At 43.9% G+C, this 23,351-nt stretch overlaps 2 protein-coding genes across 9 annotated transcripts in view; one reads left to right on the forward strand and one right to left on the reverse strand.

Annotated features, from left to right (window-relative positions):
• The window catches only part of LHFPL2 (LHFPL tetraspan subfamily member 2), a 157,797-nt gene that overhangs the window by 121,900 nt on the left and 12,546 nt on the right, over nucleotides 1–23,351 (forward strand). For 7 of the 8 annotated variants that reach the window (XM_079143594.1, XM_079143593.1, XM_079143590.1 and 4 more), the window contains one exon: nucleotides 15,433–16,082. In XM_079143594.1, coding sequence (XP_078999720.1) covers nucleotides 15,653–16,082 — 430 coding nt within the window. In that variant the 5' untranslated portion in view covers nucleotides 15,433–15,652. Of the gene's footprint in view, nucleotides 1–10,746; nucleotides 11,101–15,432; nucleotides 16,083–23,351 lie in introns of all 8 variants that reach the window. The other variant, XM_079143591.1, reaches the window with a different exon arrangement.
• Nucleotides 10,466–10,822, reverse strand: LOC306664342 (small ribosomal subunit protein eS25-like; the record flags this gene model as incomplete). Its single annotated transcript, XM_079145167.1, has 1 exon — nucleotides 10,466–10,822. One exon carries the CDS (start codon nucleotides 10,820–10,822, stop codon nucleotides 10,466–10,468), a length of 357 nt encoding a protein of 118 aa, XP_079001293.1.

Below are 23,351 nucleotides of genomic sequence, written 5' to 3' on the forward strand. Positions count from 1 at the left end.
ATTCTCATTAGGAGAAAATTAAAAACCACTGCATAGCTTGATCTCTTGCTATGAATCATCAAGATGTACTGGTTTAGTAAACTGGGTGTGAATGCAGCTGATGGATCTATTTTGCTGTTTTTTTCAAAAATAATTTTTTAAGTAGCATTACAAGTGTGTGCATTCCTAATCACCCAATGTTTTATGGATCTTAAATCTCTGAGAGAAATGGGGCTTTTGAGAGGGAAGGTTTTCAATGCATAAAATCATACAAAGCCTTGCATGTGAACATTCACCTTGTACATTATGTTCTTTATTGCATGTGTGTTCAAAACGTAACAGCTTAGGCCATTTTCAGATCCTTCTTGAAGCTCCCTGGCTCTCAGAGGGGGACCCCCAAGAAAAGACAGTTCAGACCTTAGGTTGCAGCTGTCTTTGGTTGTGAAAAGCCAGCAGCCATGTGAGTGAATCAATCAAACAGTAAGCATTTGGGTGCTATATCACCTGTGCTCAACTTCAGTTCTTTGCTTTTATGTCATCCTCCAAACTTGTTACATTCTACTGCAGCTTAGCAATACTGGTTAGAAACAGAAGTGACTTCAGTGAGACTACCAAAGGTTTAAAAAGAAAAAAGCGAGTAACAGTTAGCAATGTCTTGGTCCCAGGGTAAATCCCAAATTAGGCTGTTGGTGTTTAAGGCTATGAGTTGTCTTATCATTAGACCTAATCCACTGATACTGTCCTTGAGTGGGTAATTAGAAACACATCACTCTGCTGATACTTTTGCAAGTAAACTCAAAGCTTGTGGCTTTTTTTTTTTTTTTTTTTCCTTGCGGTGCTGGCGATTAAACCCAGGGCCTTATGCTTGCAAGGCAGGCACTCTACCAACTGAGCTATATCCCTAGCCCAAAGCTTGTGACTTTGTGATGTGCTTGCAGTGTTTGTTTTAATGGGATCCTGAATGAAGGTTACTGCTGCTGCTGTTGTGAGCTGCTCTTGCCTTGGTCCTCCAGGAAGTTGCTGGGTTAGTGTTTCAGCTGGCAGGTGTGAGTCCCCTACTCTGTGAGTCATGCAGCTAGATTGTCCCCTTAGCCACTGTAGAAGGAGGTTTCTGCTGTACTTTTGTCCATACCTGTCACCACCTAATAGCCACCTGGGACCTGGGCTGTAAGGCCAGCTTGGACATCAACCACTTCTGCTTCCTTCTGTCAGTAGTACTGACGGGTAAGATGTTGGGACCAGTGAAGGTACAAAGAAAGACAAAATTTTTTGCTATTTTTTAACCACCTATGTAGATTAATATTCTTGTCTTACAATTTTGGATTTAGAAAATGATACCATATTGCTGGGGGCAGGATTTTGTAGTTGTTTTAAGAACTTGATTCAGAAGGAGGCAGTAAATTAAAACCTGTTTATAGCACTGGGCCTCATGAGCTAATGAAAGACTTCTCATGGAAACCACCAGTTTTCACCCTCATGCCACATTCTTGTCCTTCATCTCTGAAATGACTGTATTTCCAGAAGAAATATTCTGATTTGACAGTGGAGGTGGCATGGAAAAATGCGAAGTGTGGTCCCAACTCACTTGTTCTGCCTGGTGACTCAGCTTCCACTCTCTCCCCCTGGCCATTTTGAATGTTGGCCTACTGGGCCTCCTAGCTCCACAGTGCAAGGTCCAGGGCCTCAGTCTTCTCTGATGCTCTCCTTGATGGCTTTCTGCCCTGCTGTACTTGTTGATGCTCTCACTCTAGCCCTGTTGCCTCCATGACTTGGGAAGATCTAGTCTGATGCATGTTGGAGACAGTCCTCTGGGGACACCTGCATTTTGGTACTCTGCCAACATCTGTACCAACTGGTCCTTGAGATGTCTTCCAAGCTGCCTTTTGGGCAAGCTTCACCTTCAGACAAAGCCCAGAGCATTCTTCTTGTGGTTGCTGGAAGCAGACTTCCTAGTTGCATCCCTAACTGCAGGGGCAGGAGGTGGCCAAAGCCTCCCCAAGTGTAGCTGTCACGAGAGCCTTGGGTGGAAGCAGGAGAAGCAGTCACTGAGCAAGTTGTGACTCATTTGTTAAGAGACACTGGACACGCCTAATGTGGGAAAGGATCTTCACACTGAACACTGGGAAACACTTCTGATATCCTCACTTACTCAAAAGGGAATCTTTTCCTTCTTAGTACTTCCATTTGTTAACCTTAAACACATTAAGAACAAAGCTTTTATTATAGCAGCTTACTGAGTTGAATTATATGGTTTGTGCTTCTGAGATTGTAGGCCAAGCTTGATTGTGTCTCACCAAGTGAAAAAAAAAAATTGTTTTCCATGTGTATGAGAGAGGATGGTGACATCAAATTTAACCTGACATCAAAGAGAGGAAGCAGCATGAGCAGGCATTCTGGATCAGCCAGGGGCTTCAATCCTCTGAAGAGGTGGCATGTGTTCTGACCTAGAATCTCAGTATTTGCAACAACAGAAGTCTGGGTTTTTGCCCACACGGCCTCTCCATTGTGGGGTAGCTGTGCCTCTGCTTCCTGTTGTCAGGGACATGTCTGATGAACGGGACTTCATCTGGGATTTTTCCAATGTTATGGTAAAGGTAAAGGAGAGTTCATGGGATGCTACTCACAAGTGGCACACTTCTGCTCAACATCTGGATGAGCTGAAGCAGGTCCCATGGTTAGTGCTGTCAATGGGATGGAAAAATACAGTCCTCCTCCAAGGAGGGACAGGGAATATTTGAAACAATAATACTGTCTTTCACAGAGCTTTCCCCAAAACTTCCAGTCAGGGCAGGGCTCTTGTTCTAGTTGATCACTGGGTTTGCTGGTGTTCTGAGAGGTTGTGTGAGAGACTCAGAAATAGCAACTGGCATAATCCTCTCCACTGATCATGTTTAGGGTTTGTTAAACTGCTGGAAGGGACTCTGGCTGATAGCATTGTATGTTGTGAACAAGCAGTGGTTCTTTCTGCCTTTGTATAGAAGGGTCTAAAAAACCTGCAGTTGCTGAGAAAATGAATGTTTACCAGTGTCTCCAGCATGCACAGAGGTGCCCAGCTGTCCGTGGAGACGGACCAGAAGCTCATTCCCTAAGGACTGTTAATTCTCAGAGTTGAATCATTTGAATGGAGAGCAATTAGAGCTTCCCCCACTATGACACTAGGGAGTTCAAAAAGGAAGTTACAGATCCTGATTTTTTTTTAATAATTGTTTTCCACCCTTATGACTTTTTGCCATTAAAACCCTGTACTTTTTAATCGATCCTGAAAAGACTCAGCTCACTTTAAGACCTTTGCCTGATATCACAGAATTCCTTATAAACTTGAAAGATGCTTTTTATTTAAAATTATGTAAAGCAGTGACATTAAAAGGCAACTCTTAAAATTCAAGTATCAATTTCATTTAAAAAAAAAAAAAAAAACTAAAAAAGCTTTTGACCCACATAGGCAGGCACAGTGCTTCTGGCTAAATCAGGCCTTAGCCTCTGCCTTGGAAGTTCATTTGTGTAGACCTTCCTCTCTGGCAGACCCAGAAGGACACGCTTATGAAGACAGACTCACTTCCAAAGACTTTTAGATGAGGGCATTTGTAGAAAGAGCAGGCAAATATAAAATACGTAAGTAGAGCTTCAGCAGTCTTAAAGAATGGGTCATTTAGAAAAAGGGACCAGACAAGTAAACCTGCCATATCTGACTGCAGGTGCCCCAGGGTGATGGTGGGAAAAGGACCCCTCTAGAAATGAGTGCTCAGGAAGCAGGGGGAGCTGGAGTAGTGGCATCCAGAAAGAAAGCTGGGCTGACCAGGACTGGTGAATTAAATACAAGCTTGACAGAGCTGGAGGTCAGGAGGGCTCACTGGGTGTTTCCATGCCGAGAAAAAAAAAGAGAGAGACTTGTTCAGGTGCTTTTGGGGAAGGAGACCATCCAGCAGCTGAAACCACCAACCAGTTCAAGGGGAGGAGAGGGAAGCATCCTGTATAGGAGCTGAATTGGGTCAGGTAAGAGTCAGAATGCCTGAGAATCTCTTAGGTCTACTTCATGAATTCCCTACATTTGGAGGGAAGGAGGCCTCCTCCTGAGCATGTACTGCTTGACCCACCCAACTCTGAGGGAGGGGAATTTGAGAGAAATAAAGGTTATATGGCCAAGCTTGCAGTGTTCAGAGGCAAAGTCCAGATAAAGCAAGGTAACAGCACAAGAACTCCTTGTATTTATAAGTGGGGAGTGCAGTTTTGCCATTTTCAGAATAGTGATTATTGCAAACAGAAACTAACTTTAACTTGTGACCCAGAAAAACTACCCAGGACCCCTGGAGAGGAAGGATCCATAGCACTGTCCCTAGGTCACTGGCAAGTTGGGCTCCACAGTCCTATCATTGCTGCCTGGGACACTCACACTAGAATGAACCTTAAAAATTATTTTTATTTTTCAAAAAACAACTATAAATGTATTGAGCTTAGTAGATATTGTGAATGTCTGTCCACAGCATGCTCCTTAGAATAGACCTTTTTAAAATATTAAGATTTTAGAAATTTATTATGTTACATCTGCACATTTAAAAACTGCTCTCTTGCTTTTTTTTTTCCTCTATTTTTTTTTTATTGTAAACAAATGGGATACATGTTGTTTCTCTGTTTGTACATGGCGTAAAGGCATACCATTTGTGTAATCATAAATTTACATAGAGTAATGTTGTTTGATTCATTCTGTTATTTTTCCCTTCCCCCCACCCCTCCCACCCCTCTTTACCCTCTATACAGTACTTCCTTCCTCCATACTTGCCCCCCTCCCTAAACCTAACTCTAACCCTAACACTAACCCTTCCCTCCCCCCCATTATGTGTCATCCTCCACTTATTAGCGATATCATTCGTCCTTTGGCTTCTTGAGATTGGCTTATCTCACTTAGCATGATATTCTCCAATTTCATCCATTTGCCTGCAAATGCCATAATTTTATCATTCTTTATGGCTGAGTGATATTCCATTGTATATATATACCACAGTTTCTTTATCCACTCATCAATTGAAGGGCATCTAGATTGGTTCCACAGTCTGGCTATTGTGAATTGAGCAGCTATGAACATTGATGTGGCTGTGTCTCTGTAGTATGCTGATTTTAAGTCCTTTGGGTATAGGCCAAGGAATGGGATAGCTGGGTCAAATGGCGGGTCCATTCCAAGTTTTCTAAGGAATCTCCACACTGCTTTGCAGAGTGGCTGCACTAATTTGCAGCCCCACCAGCAATGTATGAGTGTACCTTTCTCCCCACATCCTCGCCAACACCTGTTATTGCTCGTATTCTTGATAATCGCCATTCTAATTGGGGTGAGATGGAATCTTAGGGTGGTTTTGATTTGCATTTCTCTTATTACTAGAGATGTTGAACATTTTTCCATATGTTTGTTGATTGCTTGTAGATCTTCTTCTGTGAAGTGTCTATTCATTTACTTAGCCCATTTGTCGACTGGATTATTTGAATTCTTGGAGTAAAGTTTTTTGAGTTCTTTATAGATTCTGGAGATTAGTGCTCTATCTGAAGTATGATTGGCAAAGATATTCTCCCACTCTGTAGGCTCTCTCTTCGCATTGCTGATAGTTTCCTTTGCTGAGAGAAAGCTTCTTAGTTTGAATCTATCCCAGTGGTTGATTCTAGCTTTTATTTCTTGTGCTATGGGAGTCCTATTAAGGAAGTCTGATCCTAGACCAACAAGGTGAAGATTTGGACCTACTTTTTCTTCTATAATCTGCAGGGTCTCTGGTCTGATTCCAAGGTCTTTAATCCATTTTGAGTTTAGTTTCGTGCATGGTGAGAGATATGGGTTTAGTTTCATTCTGTTGCATATGGATTTCCAATTCTCCCAGCACCATTTGTTGAAGAGGCTATCTTTTCTCCATTGCATATTTTTGGCCCCTTTGTCTAGTATGAGAAAATTGTATTTATTTGGGTTTGTGTCCGTGTCCTCTATTCTATACCATTGATCTACCTTTCTATTTTGGTACCAATACCATGCCGTTTTTGTTACTATTGCTTTGTAGTAGAGTTGAAGATCTGGTATTGCAATACCCCCTGTTTCACTCTTCCTGCTAAGGATTGCTTTAGCTATTCTGGGTTTCTTGTTCTTCCAGATGAATTTCATAATTGCTTGCTCTATTTCTGTATGGTATGTTTTTCCCCATCCTTTCACCTTTAGTCTATGGGTATCTTTTTCTATGAGGTGAGTCTCTTGTAGGCAACATATCGTTGGATCTTTCTTTTTAATCCAATCTGCCAGTCTATGTCTTTTGATTGATGAACTCAGGCCATTAACATTCAGGGTTATTATAGAGATATGATTTGGTTTCCCGGTCATTTGGTTCATTTTTTAAATTTTATTTATTTATTTATTTGACACGACTTGTTTCCTCCTTTATTTGACAATTCCTTTAGGATAATTCCTCCCTTTGCTGATTTGCTTCTTTGTTTTTCATCTCTTCCTCATGGAATATTTTGCTGAGAATGTTCTGTAATGCTGGCTTTCTTTTTGTAAATTCTTTTAGCTTTTGTTTATCATGGAAGAATTTTATTTCATCGTCAAATTTGAAGGTAAGTTTTGCTGGGTATAAGATTCTTGGTTGGCATCCATTTTCTTTCAGGGCTTGAAAAAATGTTGTTCCAGGCCCTTCTAGCTTTTAGGGTCTGGATTGAAAAATCTGCTGATATCCGTATTGGTTTCCTCCTGAATGTAATTTGGTTCTTTTCTCTCACAGCCTTTAAAATTCTGTCTTTATTTTGTATGTTCGGTATTTTCATTATAATGTGCCTTGGTGTGGGTCTGTTGTAATTTTGTGTATTTGGAGTCCTATAAGCCTCTTGAACTTGATTTTCCATTTCATTCTTCAGATTTGGGAAATTTTCTGATATTATTTCATTGAATAGGTTGTTCATTCCTTTGGCTTGTTTCTCTAGGCCTTCCTCAATCCCAATAATTCTTAAATTTGGCCTTTTCATGATATCCCATAGTTCTTGTAGATTCTGTTCATGATTTCTTACCATCTTCTCTGTTTGTTCAACTTTGTTTTCAAGGTTAAATATTTTGTCTTCAATGTCTGAAGTTCTGTCTTCCAGGTGTTCTATCCTATTGGATATGCTTTCTATGGAGTTCTTAATTTGGTTTATTGTTTCCTTCATGTCAAGGATTTCTGTTTGGTTTTTTTTTCAATATCTCTAACTCTTTATTGAAATGATCTTTTGCTTCCTGTATTTGCTCTTTTAACTGTCGATTGGTGCGCTCAATCAATGCTTGCATTTGCTCTTTCATCTCATCATTCAGTGCGTGCATTTGCTCTTTCATCTCATCATTTGCTTCTCTGATCATTTTAATTATGTACATTCTGAACTCCTTTTCTGTCATTTCTTCTGCCATGCTGTCACTGGGTTTTATTGATGTAACATCTAGATTTGTTTGCAGCATTTTCTTTCCTTGTTTTCTCATATTGTTCAGGTATCAGAGGACCGCTGAGATATTGCAGATTTCCTCTATTGACTTACAATGTCCCTGAAGATTTCTATATATATCCCCCCTTAGCCTTCAGTAGGCTGAAGTCTTGGAGGAAGTTGATAAAGCGGTGCTCCACAAGGAAGCTGCCTCTCTAGGAGTGGTGACCTTCAGGTGGGGTATAATCCCTGCTAGTGGGCAGAGGTGCCTCCACTTGTTGACCAATGGTCATCCAAAGGGGACCTAGGCTGTGGGCTGAGGCAAGGCCTGTTTGGGCCTGAGTCTCTGGTTTTACCGTCCTTGTGGGGAAACCTCACCCAGCAGGGAAGACTCACCTGGTGGGGAGGTCTCGCTGGTCAGTTCCCTCCTAGAGGTTCCCCTCAATTTACAGCTACCGCCTGGGCTGGGCTGCCTTCCTCTGCAAAGTTCCCAGGGGCCCGGCCCTACCTCCTGGGCCTGGGAGCCTCACCCTTTGCAGATGACTCTCCTTAGGCTGCCCTTCCTCAGAGAATCTGCCCGCAGGCCTGGAACCTTCGCTCCGCCCTAAGCCTGTCTCTGTGCGGCTCTTCCACCAAGAAGCCTCCTAGATCCTGGGACCCTGCTCTGCACCTAATCTCCTGGCTATGCGGCCCCTCCTCTGAGCAGCCACCTGGGGCCCTGTACAATCGCTCTGAATCCCAGAGACCCACCACATGCCTCTTCCTCCAGACAGCCGCCCAGTATTCCGGTGCGGTCACTAGGAGTCCAAGAAACTCACTGCGTGCCTCCACCTCCACCAACCACCCGTAGCCCGGGGCAATCAATCACTCCGAGTCGAAGTGACCCTCCCATTCCTCCTCCTTCTCCAGATAACCCCCCCGGGTGTTCAGGAGCAGTCGCTCTGAGTGGCTCTGAGTCCACATGACCCGCAGCACGAGTCCTCTGGGCAACCGCCCGGAGCTCTGGTGCGGCCACTCAAGACCAAGCGTCCCACCACGCTTCTCCTCCAGGCAGCCCCCCTGTGTTCAGGAGCTGTCACTTTAAGTCCAAACAACTCACCACTCGCCTTCTCCTCTGAGCAGCCGCCTGGAGCGCTAATGCAGTCACTGCCAGTCCACACGACCCGCCGCGCTCCTCCTCCTCCTCCTCCTCCTCCTCCTCCGGGCAGGCCCCGGGGTTCAGAAGTGGTCTGAGTCCAAACAGCTCGCCACGCAGCCCCTCCTCTGGCAATCGCCTGTAGCTCTGGTGTAGTCACCCCGAATCCAAGCGGCCGCGCTCCTCTTCCTCCTCCTCGTCCTCAGGGCAGGCCCCGGTGTTCAGAAGCGTCATTCTGAGTCCAAACAGCTCGCCGCGCAGCTTCTCCTCTGGCAACCGCCTGTAGCTCTGGCGCAGTCACTCCGAATCCAAGTGGCCACGCTCTTCCTCCTCCTCCTCAGGGCAGGCCCCGGTGTCCTGAGTCCACACAGCTCTCCTCGCCACTCTTCCCCTGGGCAGCCGCCGGAGCCCCAGTGGTTGCTCCGAGTCCCAGCGCTGTGCCGAGTGGCCTCCTTTACGACGCTCCCAGTTGTCCGAGTTCACTGCTCCAGCGGGGGGAGGGGCGTCTCGCCGGCAGTTCTACTTCACAAAGTTTCCTGTGTTCCGGGACCACCGTCCCATCCGGGACACCTTCCCAAGGGGTGAGAGTCACCCGGCTGCTTTGAGTTGGTCCCAAGTATCAGTATCTCCTCTTTTGAATCCTGAGTCCTGGAGCAACATGAAATGCAGCCTCCCTCTAGGCCGCCATCTTGAAACCCTCTAAAAACTGCTCTCTGAGCATCCATACTGCTGGCTTTCAGGGCCACAATTCTTCATTATGCTGGCTGGCAGAGCATTGTTGGATGTTTAATTTAGCACACCTACCCAAAGTTGTAACAACCCCAAATGTCTCCAGACATTGGCACATGTCTCCATGGGCAAAATTGCCCCAGTTGAGAACCACACTTTGAGTGACTTCCCAGCAGTCAGAGATGGGATGGAGGAGAGGGCTTGTCATAGAGGCTCAGGAAAGGATATTGACAAAAGCAGGAGGAATTGGGCATGTTTAGACTGTCACTCAAAGAATAACAAATATTAGTGCATTTGAATCCTCCTCTTCAACAGAGTCAAGATGTTTTTATTTTCTGTAGTCAGTGTGTTGTATGAAGTGGCCACAGTGAGAGTTCACACAACTTGCTCTGGTAGGTGATTTTTTTTAAAAAAGGAAAAAAGAAAATGTTGTGCAGGGCACTGTGCATCTTGTACCAGTGCTGTCCGTTTGGTTCCGAAGGCTAAGTTTGTGCTCTGAAATGAAGGTCCTGAATGTTTGGGGGGCTTGTTTATACCATCTGAGGATTAGCTGGGGAGCGGCTGCTCCCCCTACAGATTCACCCATCCTTGTGACTTGGGAGGCTCTCTCCACTGTGCAGAGGACAGGCAGGCTGACCACTGGCTGTGTCCTGACGCCTTCTCCTCTACCTGCTTCTGACTGCTTCCACCTCACTGCGGAAGAATCTGCTGGGTGCTGGGTTTCAGCACCACCCCCAAGACTCTTGCATCAGTGGGTGGGGACCAGGAACCTAGGCTCTTTGGACAGGTGTTCCCGAGTCATCTTCTAGGGGGTGGGGGGTGGTTCTGGGACCACACTCTAGAAGCAGTGCATTGGAGGGTCTTTCCAACTTTCAGAAGCAGAAACACAGATATCCTACTTACCTAATCCTCTTATCCTTGCAGAAGACCCTGGGTTGGAGGCCTTATTGCACAGCACTTGTGTAACTCATGTATCTGAGGGAGACGGTAATAATAAAAACAGAGATTGGCCAAGAAGTTTCCAGTGAGCTGGATGCAAAATACAATATGCTCAGAGGCACATGGATTATTTGGGCCTCATGGCTCAATGTAGTAAATTTATTAATAATTGGAGCTTCTTTAAAGATTTAATGAAGGCTTATTTTTCTAAGTGTACAGTTGGTTGATCTTCATCAGCAGCTGGGGCATCAAGGGTGGAGATCCTTGATATTTCTAGTGTAAATTACTGAAGCCCTGTGCTTTGAAACCCACTTGATAAGCTCTGTGCTTTGAAAGCAGTTTGATAAATCCTTTACTGAGAAGCTTCTGGAGGGCTGCACTGACCAGGGAACCACGACTCTTCAGTCTCTCAGAGGCCACAGCTGGAGTTACGAACACATGGTTGGAAACTTCCTCACAGCGTTCGTCTTTAGCAGTTTTGTCAGATAAGACTAGGTTAGGGAGCTTGTCCTGACCTTTGACTCTGGGCATCTTCTTTTTGGCTCTGTCCACAGCTTTGTCCATTGGGTCTTTGTCTTTCTCAGTCAACTCTCTGGCGACTTTCTTCTTGTCCTCTTTGGGCAGCAGCATGAAGCTTGAAGAGCATCAGGGACACTGCAGCTTCACAAGGATGTTAGAAGAAAGCAAGCGCAGCTCACAGGCCTCGAAACTCCACCCCAGTGCTAATATTTTTTTTAGCACTTACTGTACCACAAATGCCGTGCTAATAAACTAAGCATGTGGTAATGATCAATTAGTGACATACGCTGGCCACTGTGAATTAGAAGGTGTGCTGGGGATTCTACATACACTCTCACCTTCGCTCATCGGGGCCTTGGGAGCAAGGTGCTACTCTCTTTATTTTGAAGGTGAGGAAACTGAGACTTGCAGAGGTTTCATGTAAACAGCCTGAAAAGACCCAACTATTTAGTGGCAGGGCTGAGATTTGGTCTTGGGCTCTATTTATGACACTCCGAAAGCATTATGCATGCTGTCCCCACTCACAGTTTCATGCCTTTTTCCCAGTGTGGTACTGCCTGGTGCCTGCTGCCCCTCTGGATGGGTTGAAGGGCAGAGGTAGTGGGCAAAGAGCAGTGTCCATGGAAACCAGGTTGTCCTTTTAAAAGGGGACTCTGGAGTTAGGGGAAGGGCTGTGGTCTCCAGGCTACTGTTAAATTGTAACCTTGTTACATGAAAGCTTTTCTCTGTAACCAGCATTCTCTTGGTTCAAGTAAATTCTCCAGGGAGGGGCCACATCTCTTAAGGTTGTATCTCCCTCCCTAGGTCTACAGATTTTTTTTTTTTAGCTATTTATAAAATATGGGTACATTTCAAAGAAATATAGCACACATTTTTGATACCTTCTCTTCAGCCTCCAGGATGCCTTCTCTCAGAATCCAGGGGGTGGGGGATCTTTAAACATGCAGAGGCCTACCCAGACCAGCCTTCACTCATTCCCCACTGATGCTGACTCTTCCAGACTGGAACTAACCCTGGGCATGATGTGTGTGTCTGTTTCTTACACACACACACACACACACACACACACACACACACACACACTTCTATGCATAAAATGATTCTGGTTCTGAGATGCAGACCCAGGAATATTCCTCCCAGTGATATAGTAGGAATTGTATGGCATCACATTTTTGGATTCTCACTAAAATTGTTTCAGCTGAATCTGAACTCACCTTTGGAGTTAACTGTGAAACAGATGAAACAGAACAAGTTTAAGTGACTTCATGAGGAACTACACAAATCTAGGTTGTTGGATATTCTTTAAAATAACTGGACTAGTATCTTCAAATAGTTAATATTGGAAAAAGGAGGTAGGATAGGTCAGGGAGGAAAGACTATTCTTATCTAGAAACTAATCAAATACAATGCATGAACCTTAATTGAGTCATGGTTGAAGAAAAAAATGACAAAAAAAATGGAACAGGATATGGAAATAGACTAGGAGTATAGATGAGGCATTGGATATTAGGGGATTATTGTCACTTTTCCTGGGTATGTTAATTTTATTGTGGTTATTAGGAAAATGTCCTTAGCCATAGATGAGCTATTTATAAACTCTTTTTCTCTGTTAATGTTATTGTAGATTTCTGCATGGTTCTGTTTTGTGTGTATGTGTTATTTGCTAAGAGGCTTTATGTTGTGGACCTTTGTGACAATCATAACATTATTTTCTGAAAGTCATAGGGCTGTCCAAATTACCCACACTCATTAGGGATGTGGTAGTAAAGTCAGGTACCTTAGAGGGGAAAGGTATTTAGTGGCCCATGGAGAGAAGACTTTAATGTGAAATGGCATTGGGACCTGGTTTTATGAGTGAGTTTCATGGAGCTATGAGGAGTGCTGTGACCAGTATCCCTTCTGCTAACAAGGATCTATAACAAAGATCTGTTTCCCCTCTGATAGAAATGTTGTCTCAGCAGGTGCCTGCCTTTCTGTGCATATGGCCTAACGGGGACACTTCATAGGTCTCAGACTATTCCAGAAGCCTGCTGCTGCCTTTCCAGATTTTACCTTGTCCCACCACCCTAAAGACTTCACTTGAATTCCCAGGAAGGTACAAATTTAATCAGTTAGCCTTGCATATTGTGGCTGTCCTCCAATAGTAGCAGTTAACAAACATTCAGGGGAGACCAAGCATCTTATTTCCAGTTCAAAACAGAGAAGAATGGAGGCCACATCCCAGTCATTCTAGTGCAGACACGAGAATTGGTGATTGTTTTAGCACAAATAGAGAAGGACTATATTTCCTGAGCTTAAGCATGTGGACCTTTAAATTATCCTACCTTAAATTTGACATGGACCACTTTGCTAAACCCAAACACCCCATCTTCTTTGCTGATGAAGGTCCACAGCATTTCTCTTGGGAAGTTACCACCTACTTGTATTCCTGACCCCGAGCTTGCTGACCAGGACAGTGGATACTGGCATAGCCATTTAGATACAGGTCACCTGAGAGGTTGTAGAAGAGTCTTGCAGTTTAGCATGGGGATAAATATATATATTCACATTGAAAATGTGTCATTAAACAGCAAAGGGACAGGGATGGAGAGGGGCTGATTATATAGCAAATTGGTTTTCTACTGAGAGAATGGGGGTTGATACTTATAGAACTCTCACTCTGCTGGGCACTATGCTGGATGCTTTAATACATTCTTGTTTCTTCCTTACAGCCATTTTGTGTGGTAGATACCTTTTCTGTCTCCATATATGTAGGTAAGCCCAGGTGGTGGTGGAGCAGGCTTTGGAACCCAGACCTGAGGGATTCTAAAACTCCCTCAGTGGAACACACCACCTCTCCCTCACCCAGTGCTTAGCACAGTCTCATTGCACATACACATATACACTCTGACAATTAGGTCCATATGTTCCCTATGTTATACTAATGATGTCCTCAAAATAGCATCTTGTGTAACAACAGTGATGTGAGGAGTTCTGAAAACATCATGATTCATAAGAGTGAAGTCACCACTCACAAGGACCCCAACCAGCAGGCAGAGAGCTGATGCTTGGTGTAGAAACAGGCATTTTAAGCTTTGACACTGGGCTTCCTTATTTCCCTACTCCCGTCCCTCTTAGATAACTCTCTGCCTCAACTGAGCTCAATATGCCAAGGAATTCTTTGTAGTTCTCCTGGAGTTGACATGACCTCAGTTAATAAGATCGAGTCATTCAGAGAAGGGCCATATGCCCAGATGTCAGATGTGTGCAGCTTGATTCTGCCTGACCTTGGAGAGGGCAGAAAACAGGACTACAGATGAGCACTGCCAGCCCCTGATTCAGGGTTCAGGCTCTGAAAGAGGGTTGAGCCACTGGGGCAAAGTCCTCTAGTAATGAAGTCATTTGTCCCCGGGAACAGAATGAGTCCTCTGTGAAATCAGAAACAATGAGCATGTTGAGTTCCAGACCTGGGGTGAACTGAAGCTAAGACACAGGCACATGTGATGAATTGGGACAATTCAAGAGATGCATTCTTCATGGACAAGTTTCTATTGTCAACAAGTCTACTCAGTTGTAATGATAGTTAATGGTCATTAATGTCTCTGTTTTGAATAATTTTCCCAAGTAATGAACTCTTCTATGAGATTTTTCCCTTCTTTTTTTATTTTTATTTTTACAGAATACATTTTGACTCATTGTACACAATGGGGTCCAACTTTTCACCTCTATGGCTTTACACACTGTAAATTCACACCATTTGTGTGATTACACATGTACATAAGGTCGTATTTATCTTATTCCACTATCTTTCCCTTAAGTTTTAATTAGTATAAATTATTTTGTCTAAAATACTGTGAGAAATAGATGAAAGATAAGTTTGGGTAGCAATGTTTTGTTTATTCTTTTTCATAGGATTTTTCCTTTTACATCCTCATTTACCTAGGAAGCAAATAATTTTCTCTGCTAGTAATTTTATTCTCAGACAATAAAAGTTGGAAGTTGTTACTCTAATGCTGAGCAAAACTTTTGGTGCAAGTTTTCCAGAATTTTGCTTATCTAATACCAGAACAACATCCAGAATCCAGCATACTTTAGGAAACATAGCTAGGGCTGAGACTGCAGCTCAGGACTGTTAGAGTGCTTGCCTACCACGTGCGAAGCACTGGGTTTGATTCTCAGTACCACGTAAAAATAAATAAAATAAGGGAATTGTGTCCATCTACGACTAAAAATATTTTTAGAAAAATTAAAACATAACCAGTCCACTGACACAGTTCACTGTCTAGATCTGGATTCCTGCACTGTTTACTTTTTTTTTCTTCCCCTTCCCTAATATAAAATAAGGGATCAGGAGCCAGCTGCAGCTGCTCCCTAGAGTGCAGCAGCTGAGCAGTGTCCCTGTGCACCTGGTGCCCTGTGGGTGCTAGCACCACTCTCTTGCTATGCTGCCTGGAGATAAGGTCAACCACCACAGTGTTGAGCCTGTGGTCTGACAGAAGTGAAACAAAGACACCCGTAAATGCTCAGACCTGAGCTGCATGCTACCTGGGGACCAGAGGGTGCTAGACACCGTTCTGTTGCTGACCTGACACAGTGGCAGTGCGGGTGGGGCAGGGACGCCTGGAAGCAGAGGCTGGAAGGTGGCTGGCGTCCGAGGGCGGGTGCAGCCCGGCGAGTGTGTGGGCGGTGCGGGGCGGGGCCTGGAGAGCCGCTCACGCCCTCCGCTCTCTCCTCTGCTCTAGGTGAGGCCGCCGCGGGGCCGCTCCTGCCCAACACAGGACCCGGTGTCACAGAGCACGAATGCCGCGCGCCCGGGACTGCGCTGCTGCTGGTGGCCGCGGGAGTGAATGACCGCTGCTGCGACTTCCTTCCCAGCCTTCCTGAGCAGCCTCCCGCCCCACCGGCTGACTGTTTTGGTTGACCCCGTGGATTCCTGCCTCTTTCCCCGCCGTGAACATCAATATGTGTCATGTCATTGTCACCTGCCGCTCGATGCTCTGGACCCTCCTGAGTATTGTAGTGGCCTTTGCAGAGCTCATTGCCTTCATGAGCGCAGACTGGCTAATTGGGAAAGCCAAGAGCCGCAGCAACGCTGAGCCGGCCAGCACCAATGGGAGCCCCTCCGAACCCTACCACCCAACTTTGGGCATCTATGCCCGCTGCATCCGCAACCCGGGCGTGCAGCACTTCCCGCGGGACACGCTGTGCGGACCCTACGCCGAGAGCTTCGGGGAGATCGCCAGTGGCTTCTGGCAGGCCACTGCTATTTTCCTGGCCGTGGGCATCTTCATTCTCTGCATGGTGGCCTTGGTGTCAGTCTTCACCATGTGTGTTCAGAGCATCATGAAGAAAAGCATTTTCAACGTCTGTGGGCTCTTGCAAGGAATCGCAGGTAAGTGTGCGGGGCAGGGGGAAGCTGCCTTCCCCAGGGAAACAGCTACCAGTGCAGCTTGGCACTTGTTGATTCACATTCACCTTTGCTTTTGAAAAAAAGACCTTCCCTCTGATGAGGTTTACCTATGTTACTCCCCAGCAGGAAGCTAGTTCTTTTGTGTGGCATGACCCTCCTGGTGGCTACCCTCTGGTCTAAGTTGTTGGGTTTTGTTTGCATAACTACTCCTTTTTCTTTCTCCATTAAATTAAAAAACATGCTTTCCATGCCACTGCATCTCCCAGAGGAATGGTGTGAGAGTGAGTCCCACCTGCAGCAAGTGTTCTGCTAAGGAACATGGTGTCCAATAAGAAGCCTCCAGCCTGCTCCTGCCACCCCATGATTTCAGTTTGGACAGGGAAGATGAAGGCTGGGAAGGAATTAGTATCCACTGTTCTGTGTTTAATGTTGTCCTGATTTAAATTGTCTGTCTCCTGGAGCCTGACAGAATGTTCTGTGCACTCAGATCAGAAAATGCAAGCTAACTCTTCTACTTTCTGGCAATTTCTCACTAATGAGCTTACTAGAAATGGGTGGAAAGAAAAGTATGAACTCTTTATGGTAATTCCCCCAGGGAAGGCTATATGCTACAGGAAAAGATCCACTGCCCCCAGCACTTTCCTAGGCGTCCCCCAGATTGTTGAAAGGTGAATCCTGAACCAAGAGAGCAGCAGTCTGTCTCAAAGGACAGCTCAAGGGATTCTGTGTGGCAGAAACACACACGAAGTTGTTAGAAGGCATCCCATGGAAGTAGAAGGAATAGACTATTGCTTTAATGTCTAGAGGGAGAAAGTATTCACTTTTTAACCAAGATACAAATCTCTACTTTTTTTTTATTGTTTTTACAGACTGCATTTTGAGTCATTGCACACAAATGGGGTACAACTTTTCATTTCTATGGTTGTGCACAATGTAGATTGACACCACTCGTGTAATCGTACATGTACATAGGGTAATGATGTCTGTCACATTCCACCATCTTTCATACACAAATCTCAACTCTTAATAGGAAGAACAGGAATCCACCTACAGCTCTAAATGAAGGGTACAGGTGATTCCTCAGCAAAATCAAGGGAGAACATGGGCCTCTTTGGCATAAAGATAAGCGTTGAGCCCTGTATCCAGGGCTGCAAAGAAACAGACCCCAAATGAATTAACTCTCCTCTGCCCCAAGTGCTTGAGCTTAGCAGGGCTGGCTTCCAAATAAACAGATCAAATGACAGGGTCCCAAATAGCTGATAAGATAAAGTTTCCTTTCCTCAAATCTTAGGGGGCCCATGTGTGGTGTGCATTTGCAGGAAGGAGTGGGGATAAAAGGCCAAGAGGGATGATGGAGGACCTGCTCCACATGCTGATTTGCTTTCATGAGGTCGGGGTAGGGGTACTCCATTCAGACACCAGAACCCTTAAACTTTGTCTCAAAGCAAAATCTTAGGACCCTTTATTTCTTTATCTGCCAGGATCAGCCATACCATGAATGACCCAAGCAGTCCTAAGCACTCACGGAATCCAGGAGGCCAGGATTCCATTTTTCAGCTTTGCCACTAACTAGCAGTTTCAGTTGAGATGAAATGTACCAACTCTCTGAACATCAGCATTGCTTTTCTGAAAAATAAGGAAAATAAAATCTTAACCTTCGATGTGTTTTTTTTTTTTTTTTTAATCTTAGATTTCTGATTCTGTGAAGCTTACTATCCCCTTTTGATTCACTTCTGAAGCCTGAAGTATATCCCCTTGGACTTAGCACTCTACTTCCCAGAAATGTTAAGTAAGAATGATTTCGAGTACAAATTTCACTTTATTTTTTTATTTTTTATTTATTTATTTATTTTTTGGTCACAGGTCCCATCAGACACAAAGTGCCTCAGGTGTTATCTTAAAACTTTTGTAAAGTATTACCAAGGCTTTTGAAAAGTCAAAATAAACATGTAGATAAGGTGAAGCCAGCACACACAATTTATTAATCTTGTTGAAGAGCCCTGGTTGAACAGAGGAGGATTTGTTGAACTTTCCCTAGCTATGTTGAGTTTTGCACATCCTCCATGATTTCATGCCTTTGTTGTGAGTTTATCAGTATGCTAGTATGTAAGTTAGACTCCTGGCTTGCTCCTCTTGGAATACTTCTCATCACTACAGATCTGTCTTCTAGCAAACCATTAGCCTTTTACAGCATGGGGTGGGACATCTTGGGCCCCAACACCAAACCTGTCTTTTGAAGTCATTCAGAAGCAAAGCATAGACATCCTTTAATTTTAAAGAGTACTAACATGCAGTTTTGAATAATGGGTTAGTTTAGTGAATTCTACCTCTACTTAGTCTAATAGATCTTTTTATGTTCTCATTTGCTGCTTCACATAAATGGTGTGTTCATTTATGTAAACTACATATTTCTTAGGTGTTATTTGTATGCTGCAGTGAGGGAGTCTCACTTTTTTCTCGGCATAAGGCCTCTTGGGAGAGGAGTTGAGCAGAAGGAAGTAAGAGCATATCCGAGGGACCAGTCTGCTAGTTGTCTGTCTCTTCCAGAGTCTGAATTTTCTAAAGAAATGTTAACTTTCTTTCCACCCTGCTTAGACAGCATCTCAAAAATTCTGAAATTACTCACAATTTTAAATTGGCAGGAGGCAGAGGTTCCTGTCTAGTCACTCTGCTCTCCAGGGGCCACTGGTCTAAGGCTGAGCACTGAAACCCAGGAAAGAAATGGTTTCTTTTCCCCTTGCAGCCCAGCTAATACCACACATCAGAGAGGAAATAATAAGATGGACTAAGCCATGCTTCATGTGTTCAGGGGCACATCTGCAAAGGGGCTCGGTGGGCTTTCTCCCCTGATGCAGTTCCTCATCAGGCTGTTCAAGCCAATGCAAGCAACAGCCCTTGTCCTGAATTGGATGACTGAGAAAGTTGCCACACCAGTGTCCAGAGCAGCTGACTTGCTTTCTCTTCTGCCAGCATACTGTACTAGCACCTGGTCAAGGACTCAGCCAAGGACTTGCAGCTGTGAGCACCAGTCTTTCCTCTCCCTTGCCTCCCTACCCCAACCATGAATCTATTCAACATTGAGACAAATGGTGAGAAAGGAGGCCGTTGCCAGAGCAACACAAGGATTCTTTAGAAGTACACTGTGACTGAGTTTCGTCTTACAGCTTGCATTTTGGCAAAAATGACATTTTTATAAAATGTGAATAGATGGAAAATGACATAAGAAGCATACTCCTTTGCCACACCTAATTTTATGGAGTAAATAGACCACAGGCTTATATAGCCCTGACTATAAAAAAAATGTGAATCACTGAAATCTTGATATTGTGATATTAGCAGTTGAGTATGAAAGAATAAGCTAGCAGTGGAAGTTCCTACCTGAGTTTACTTTTAAAAAGAATGAAACGAAAGCAACAATTGACTGTTAACTTAGAAGGATTTGCCTTTGAGGCCTTGTCTATGAGGACACGAAGCTGACACATCCTCATGTTGAATTCCTGGTGTCCAGCATTCATTCTGGGCAGTAATTATAGAGTTCACACCTCGCTTTAGAGTGGCTGTAAAAAGTTGGCCAATTTGCCTCACTTGTTTAAGCCTGTTTTCTCAATTATAATCATACATACCTCAGGTCTGCTTTGCATATTAGATAACATGAGGAAGACTCAAGCACAGTGCTTGCATACAATGATTAATGGCAGCTATATGATGATACTTATTAAAGTATTTGTTTTCTTGACAAATTTCAGTATATTTTTTGTGGTTTTCCAAATTGCTGCATTCTAAGGAATGGGGAGGGACATCATTTATAATCCTAGACTTGATTTTGTTCTGTTCACGTTGTGAATTCATTCTCTAGCACCCTGCCTATGACAAGGCTGCAGGGTACAGAGCAGTCCGAGGGCTTGGTGTGCTCAGGCGTGTCTTCAGTTGTTTTTTTGTTTTGTTTTGCCTTTTTAAGAGCAGAAGGTAGCAATAGAATCAATAGGAAAAGGGACTTTTTCCTCCACTCCCTTTCCCCTTGACACACACTTCTCCATTCCTTTTTTTTCTGGAGGCAGCTTCTACAGTTGAGTCTTGATTGCAGGTGGCTTCTCAGACTCCCCTGGCAGAATAAATCACAGGCTGATTGGTCTTCACTGGGTGAGAGCTTGGCTGGGACTTGGCAAAGCCAGAAACACACGTGGGTTCATATCCCTCTGGGATTCATTACAAAAGCTGGGTAATCAGCCAGCAGGGTTGTTTTTTTGCCAGCTGTCTTCCTTAGGTTGTGACCTGGATGTAATCCATAGTGAAACTGTAGAATGCAAGGATCCAGGTTTTCCATGACAGCATAGTGCAGTTTGTTTTTGGAAGTGCACGCAGGGCTCTCTTAGAAGTCCATGGAATCCCCAGTGACTCAGGTTTGGGACAGAAGCCATTAAAATGAGCTCAGGATTTGGCTCACTTGTGCTGGCTGGGACTATTCCACTGGGGTTGCTGTGGGGGTGGGCCTAGCATGTGAGCCTCAGGGCCTGGCTGCCTACTGTCTTCCTGTCTTCCCTCCCATGCTTACTTGCTCCTTTTGGCTTGTTGATGCTCACACCTACACTCCCTCTTGCCATCTGTCTGTCCATCTGGGTCTCAGTCCAATAAGATTGCCTCAGCAAGCTGCCCCACCAGTCTGATCAGCTAGTTTGCTGTAGGCTGAACCTGGCCTCTGTAGGGCAGGGGTAGAGGGGTGTGGTCAGGGGAATTGCTCTTTGCCATGGTGACCAATGACCTGTGTTCAGGCTCACCTTTCTTGAAAGTGAGCAGAATAGTTGAGGGTGAAGGAGGACAGTATGAAAAAAGAAAGTAAGAATCCAAAAAGACAGGTTAATGGTTTTTGCCATTGCTGCATGCAGAACTGCTTTTGTCCTGAATCTGAGTGGGTGTGGGAGTATGAGTGGGCATGCAAAATACATCACAACCATCTAGGACTGGTATTCTTCTTTTTTCACAAAGTAGAAAAATAACCTTAAGCATCAAGGTGATAACCACAATCCAACCTAGTCCCAGCCTACATTTGAATCCCCTCCCTGTGCATTCACTCCCAGGCCAAAAAGACTAGCCAGTCACTAAAGAGGAGAGAAAAGAGACCAGAAGTTCAGGAAGCACGTAGAGTCCCATCCCATAATTTTACACCTAAAAGATTCTCCTAGCTTTCTCTTTGACCTTGGTTGCCCAACTTTAAGATGCCCTCAGAGAAGGGGCCAGAGGAAAGTGGAAGGATGTGCCCTCCTTTTCCTTCTCAGGGAGAGCCAGACACTGGAGGCTTCTGGTCACCAAAAGGGACTCCTGATTCCTCTAGACAGATGATGCTGCCACCAGAAATCAGGTCAGCAGTTCCATGTCTGAATCAATTTAAGAATTCCACCTATAGGACACATTGACACATTCATCAGTAATCCCTTGGTGTAAAGAATGTAGAGATGGTATGGTAAGGCAGGCCAGAATTAAATTTTAATTCAAGGAGCTGTTTTGGGATTCCTGTTAAGTGCAAAGATTTGAAGACTTGGGTCTACAATTTCTTTAATGTCTGCCTTCAAGCTCTATTAGAAAGAAGGTCATCATTTTATGAACTATACCCTAAAGGAGCAAAAAACATGTCATCATGTATAAAGGGGATAAAGAGATCAATCATGTCATGAGATTAAAAACCATTTCCTAAAAGCAGATACACAAAGCACGCATTATTAACATGAGTCTAGAGACGTGGGTCTATTTTTAAAGAATCAGTTATAAGGTCTAGAAGGAAACTGCAACCTTTCTTAAAAATAAGATATAGCAATTGATGAGCAAATAAAATGTGGAAAGTGGTTTGCCATGGTAACCATTAAATTGTTGACATAAATTATCACAGAGCCATGGATGATCTATGTTCAAGTTACTTTAACAAGTAATCACTTAAGCATGGCTCTTAATATTTACACAGCAGTTCAGGCTTTCCAGTTTAGGAGCTGAAGGCAGTGGTGGCAGTCTTCTAAGCAGTAAAGCCACTTTAAAATAATCCACATCTCTTATAAAGAACTGTGCTGTGGCACAGTCAACCACATTTATGAGTCCACTTACATATGGTCTTCCCTGTAGCTTTATTAAATGGCTAGCAATCTGGCTTTTTTAAGACTAAATATAAAAATACACATTAAGAAAAGCCAATATCGAAACCCTTTAAGAATCAGTACAAATACATGTCCACAACCTGAAGTAATTTCAAATCAAGATGCAGAGGGGCTATGTGTTCAGTGACAAAAGCCCCTGCAGGGACCTACTGTTGGCAAAATGGCACCTGGATCTTGGAGTAATATGTAACATTGTCTGTACTCAGTGACTTGAGGCAAGAAGTTTACTTATTGTCTGGAAAATTTCTAGCTTGGTAACTAAGCTTTTATAAGAAGTGTATTTCATTGTGTTATACTGTAGTCTGTTTATTTTGGCAGCTTATTTTGAATTGTCAAACAGGAACTATCATAATCTTGCATGTCAGGTGAATAATTTTATCAAGAATATATTTCATAAAGTTCTCCTAGTTGCAGATAATCAGTTTAACAAGGAGCTCTCACTCTGAATGTGGAATAATGCTTCATCACCTACTGCTGGGAAGGAATAATCTGACTAAATTAGTTTGTCGGAATGCATTTCAACAATTTTAGAGTGAAGCTTGAAAACCGCCAGCAAGGTAATGTGCATATAAACAGCATTGCAGGGAAAGATCTAGGGTGGCAGCAAGGAGAAGCTGCAGCTGAATCTTATAGATTGTGCTCCACACACCCTGAGGGCACCACATGATCCTTAATTGATAGTCATTTATTTTGAGTAATTATAACAGAAACTTCCTCTGTCATAAAAGGACCTGGGTTATGGGTCCTTTTATGATAACTATGCTCTGTCATCCTGTCTCCACCCGCACCCCGGAGAGTATTTTCCTTGCCAATTATACCATGTAAGTGTTTATAGTAACATACTGATTTCTCTGGGGAGATGGCATAAGCATAAATGCAAGCTTTTTTTTTTTTTAATATTAACACCTACAAGTATGAACCAGCTCCTTCCCTTTTTCTCTCCTTTCCCTCAGAAAATCTTACAGAAATCTCTAATATTATGATTAATCATGCACTGAGCTGACATGAAAGACAAGATACTCATCAGCTGAAAACCCTTTTCATTGCTGCTGAACCCTCGGACCTCTCATTCCTGATCTGGCTCTTGAAGCAGATGACTAAATGGCCAAGT

The sequence above is a fragment of the Sciurus vulgaris genome (assembly GCF_902686455.1).
Source record: "Sciurus vulgaris genome assembly, chromosome: 6".
In the NCBI taxonomy this organism is placed as follows: domain Eukaryota; kingdom Metazoa; phylum Chordata; class Mammalia; order Rodentia; family Sciuridae; genus Sciurus; species Sciurus vulgaris.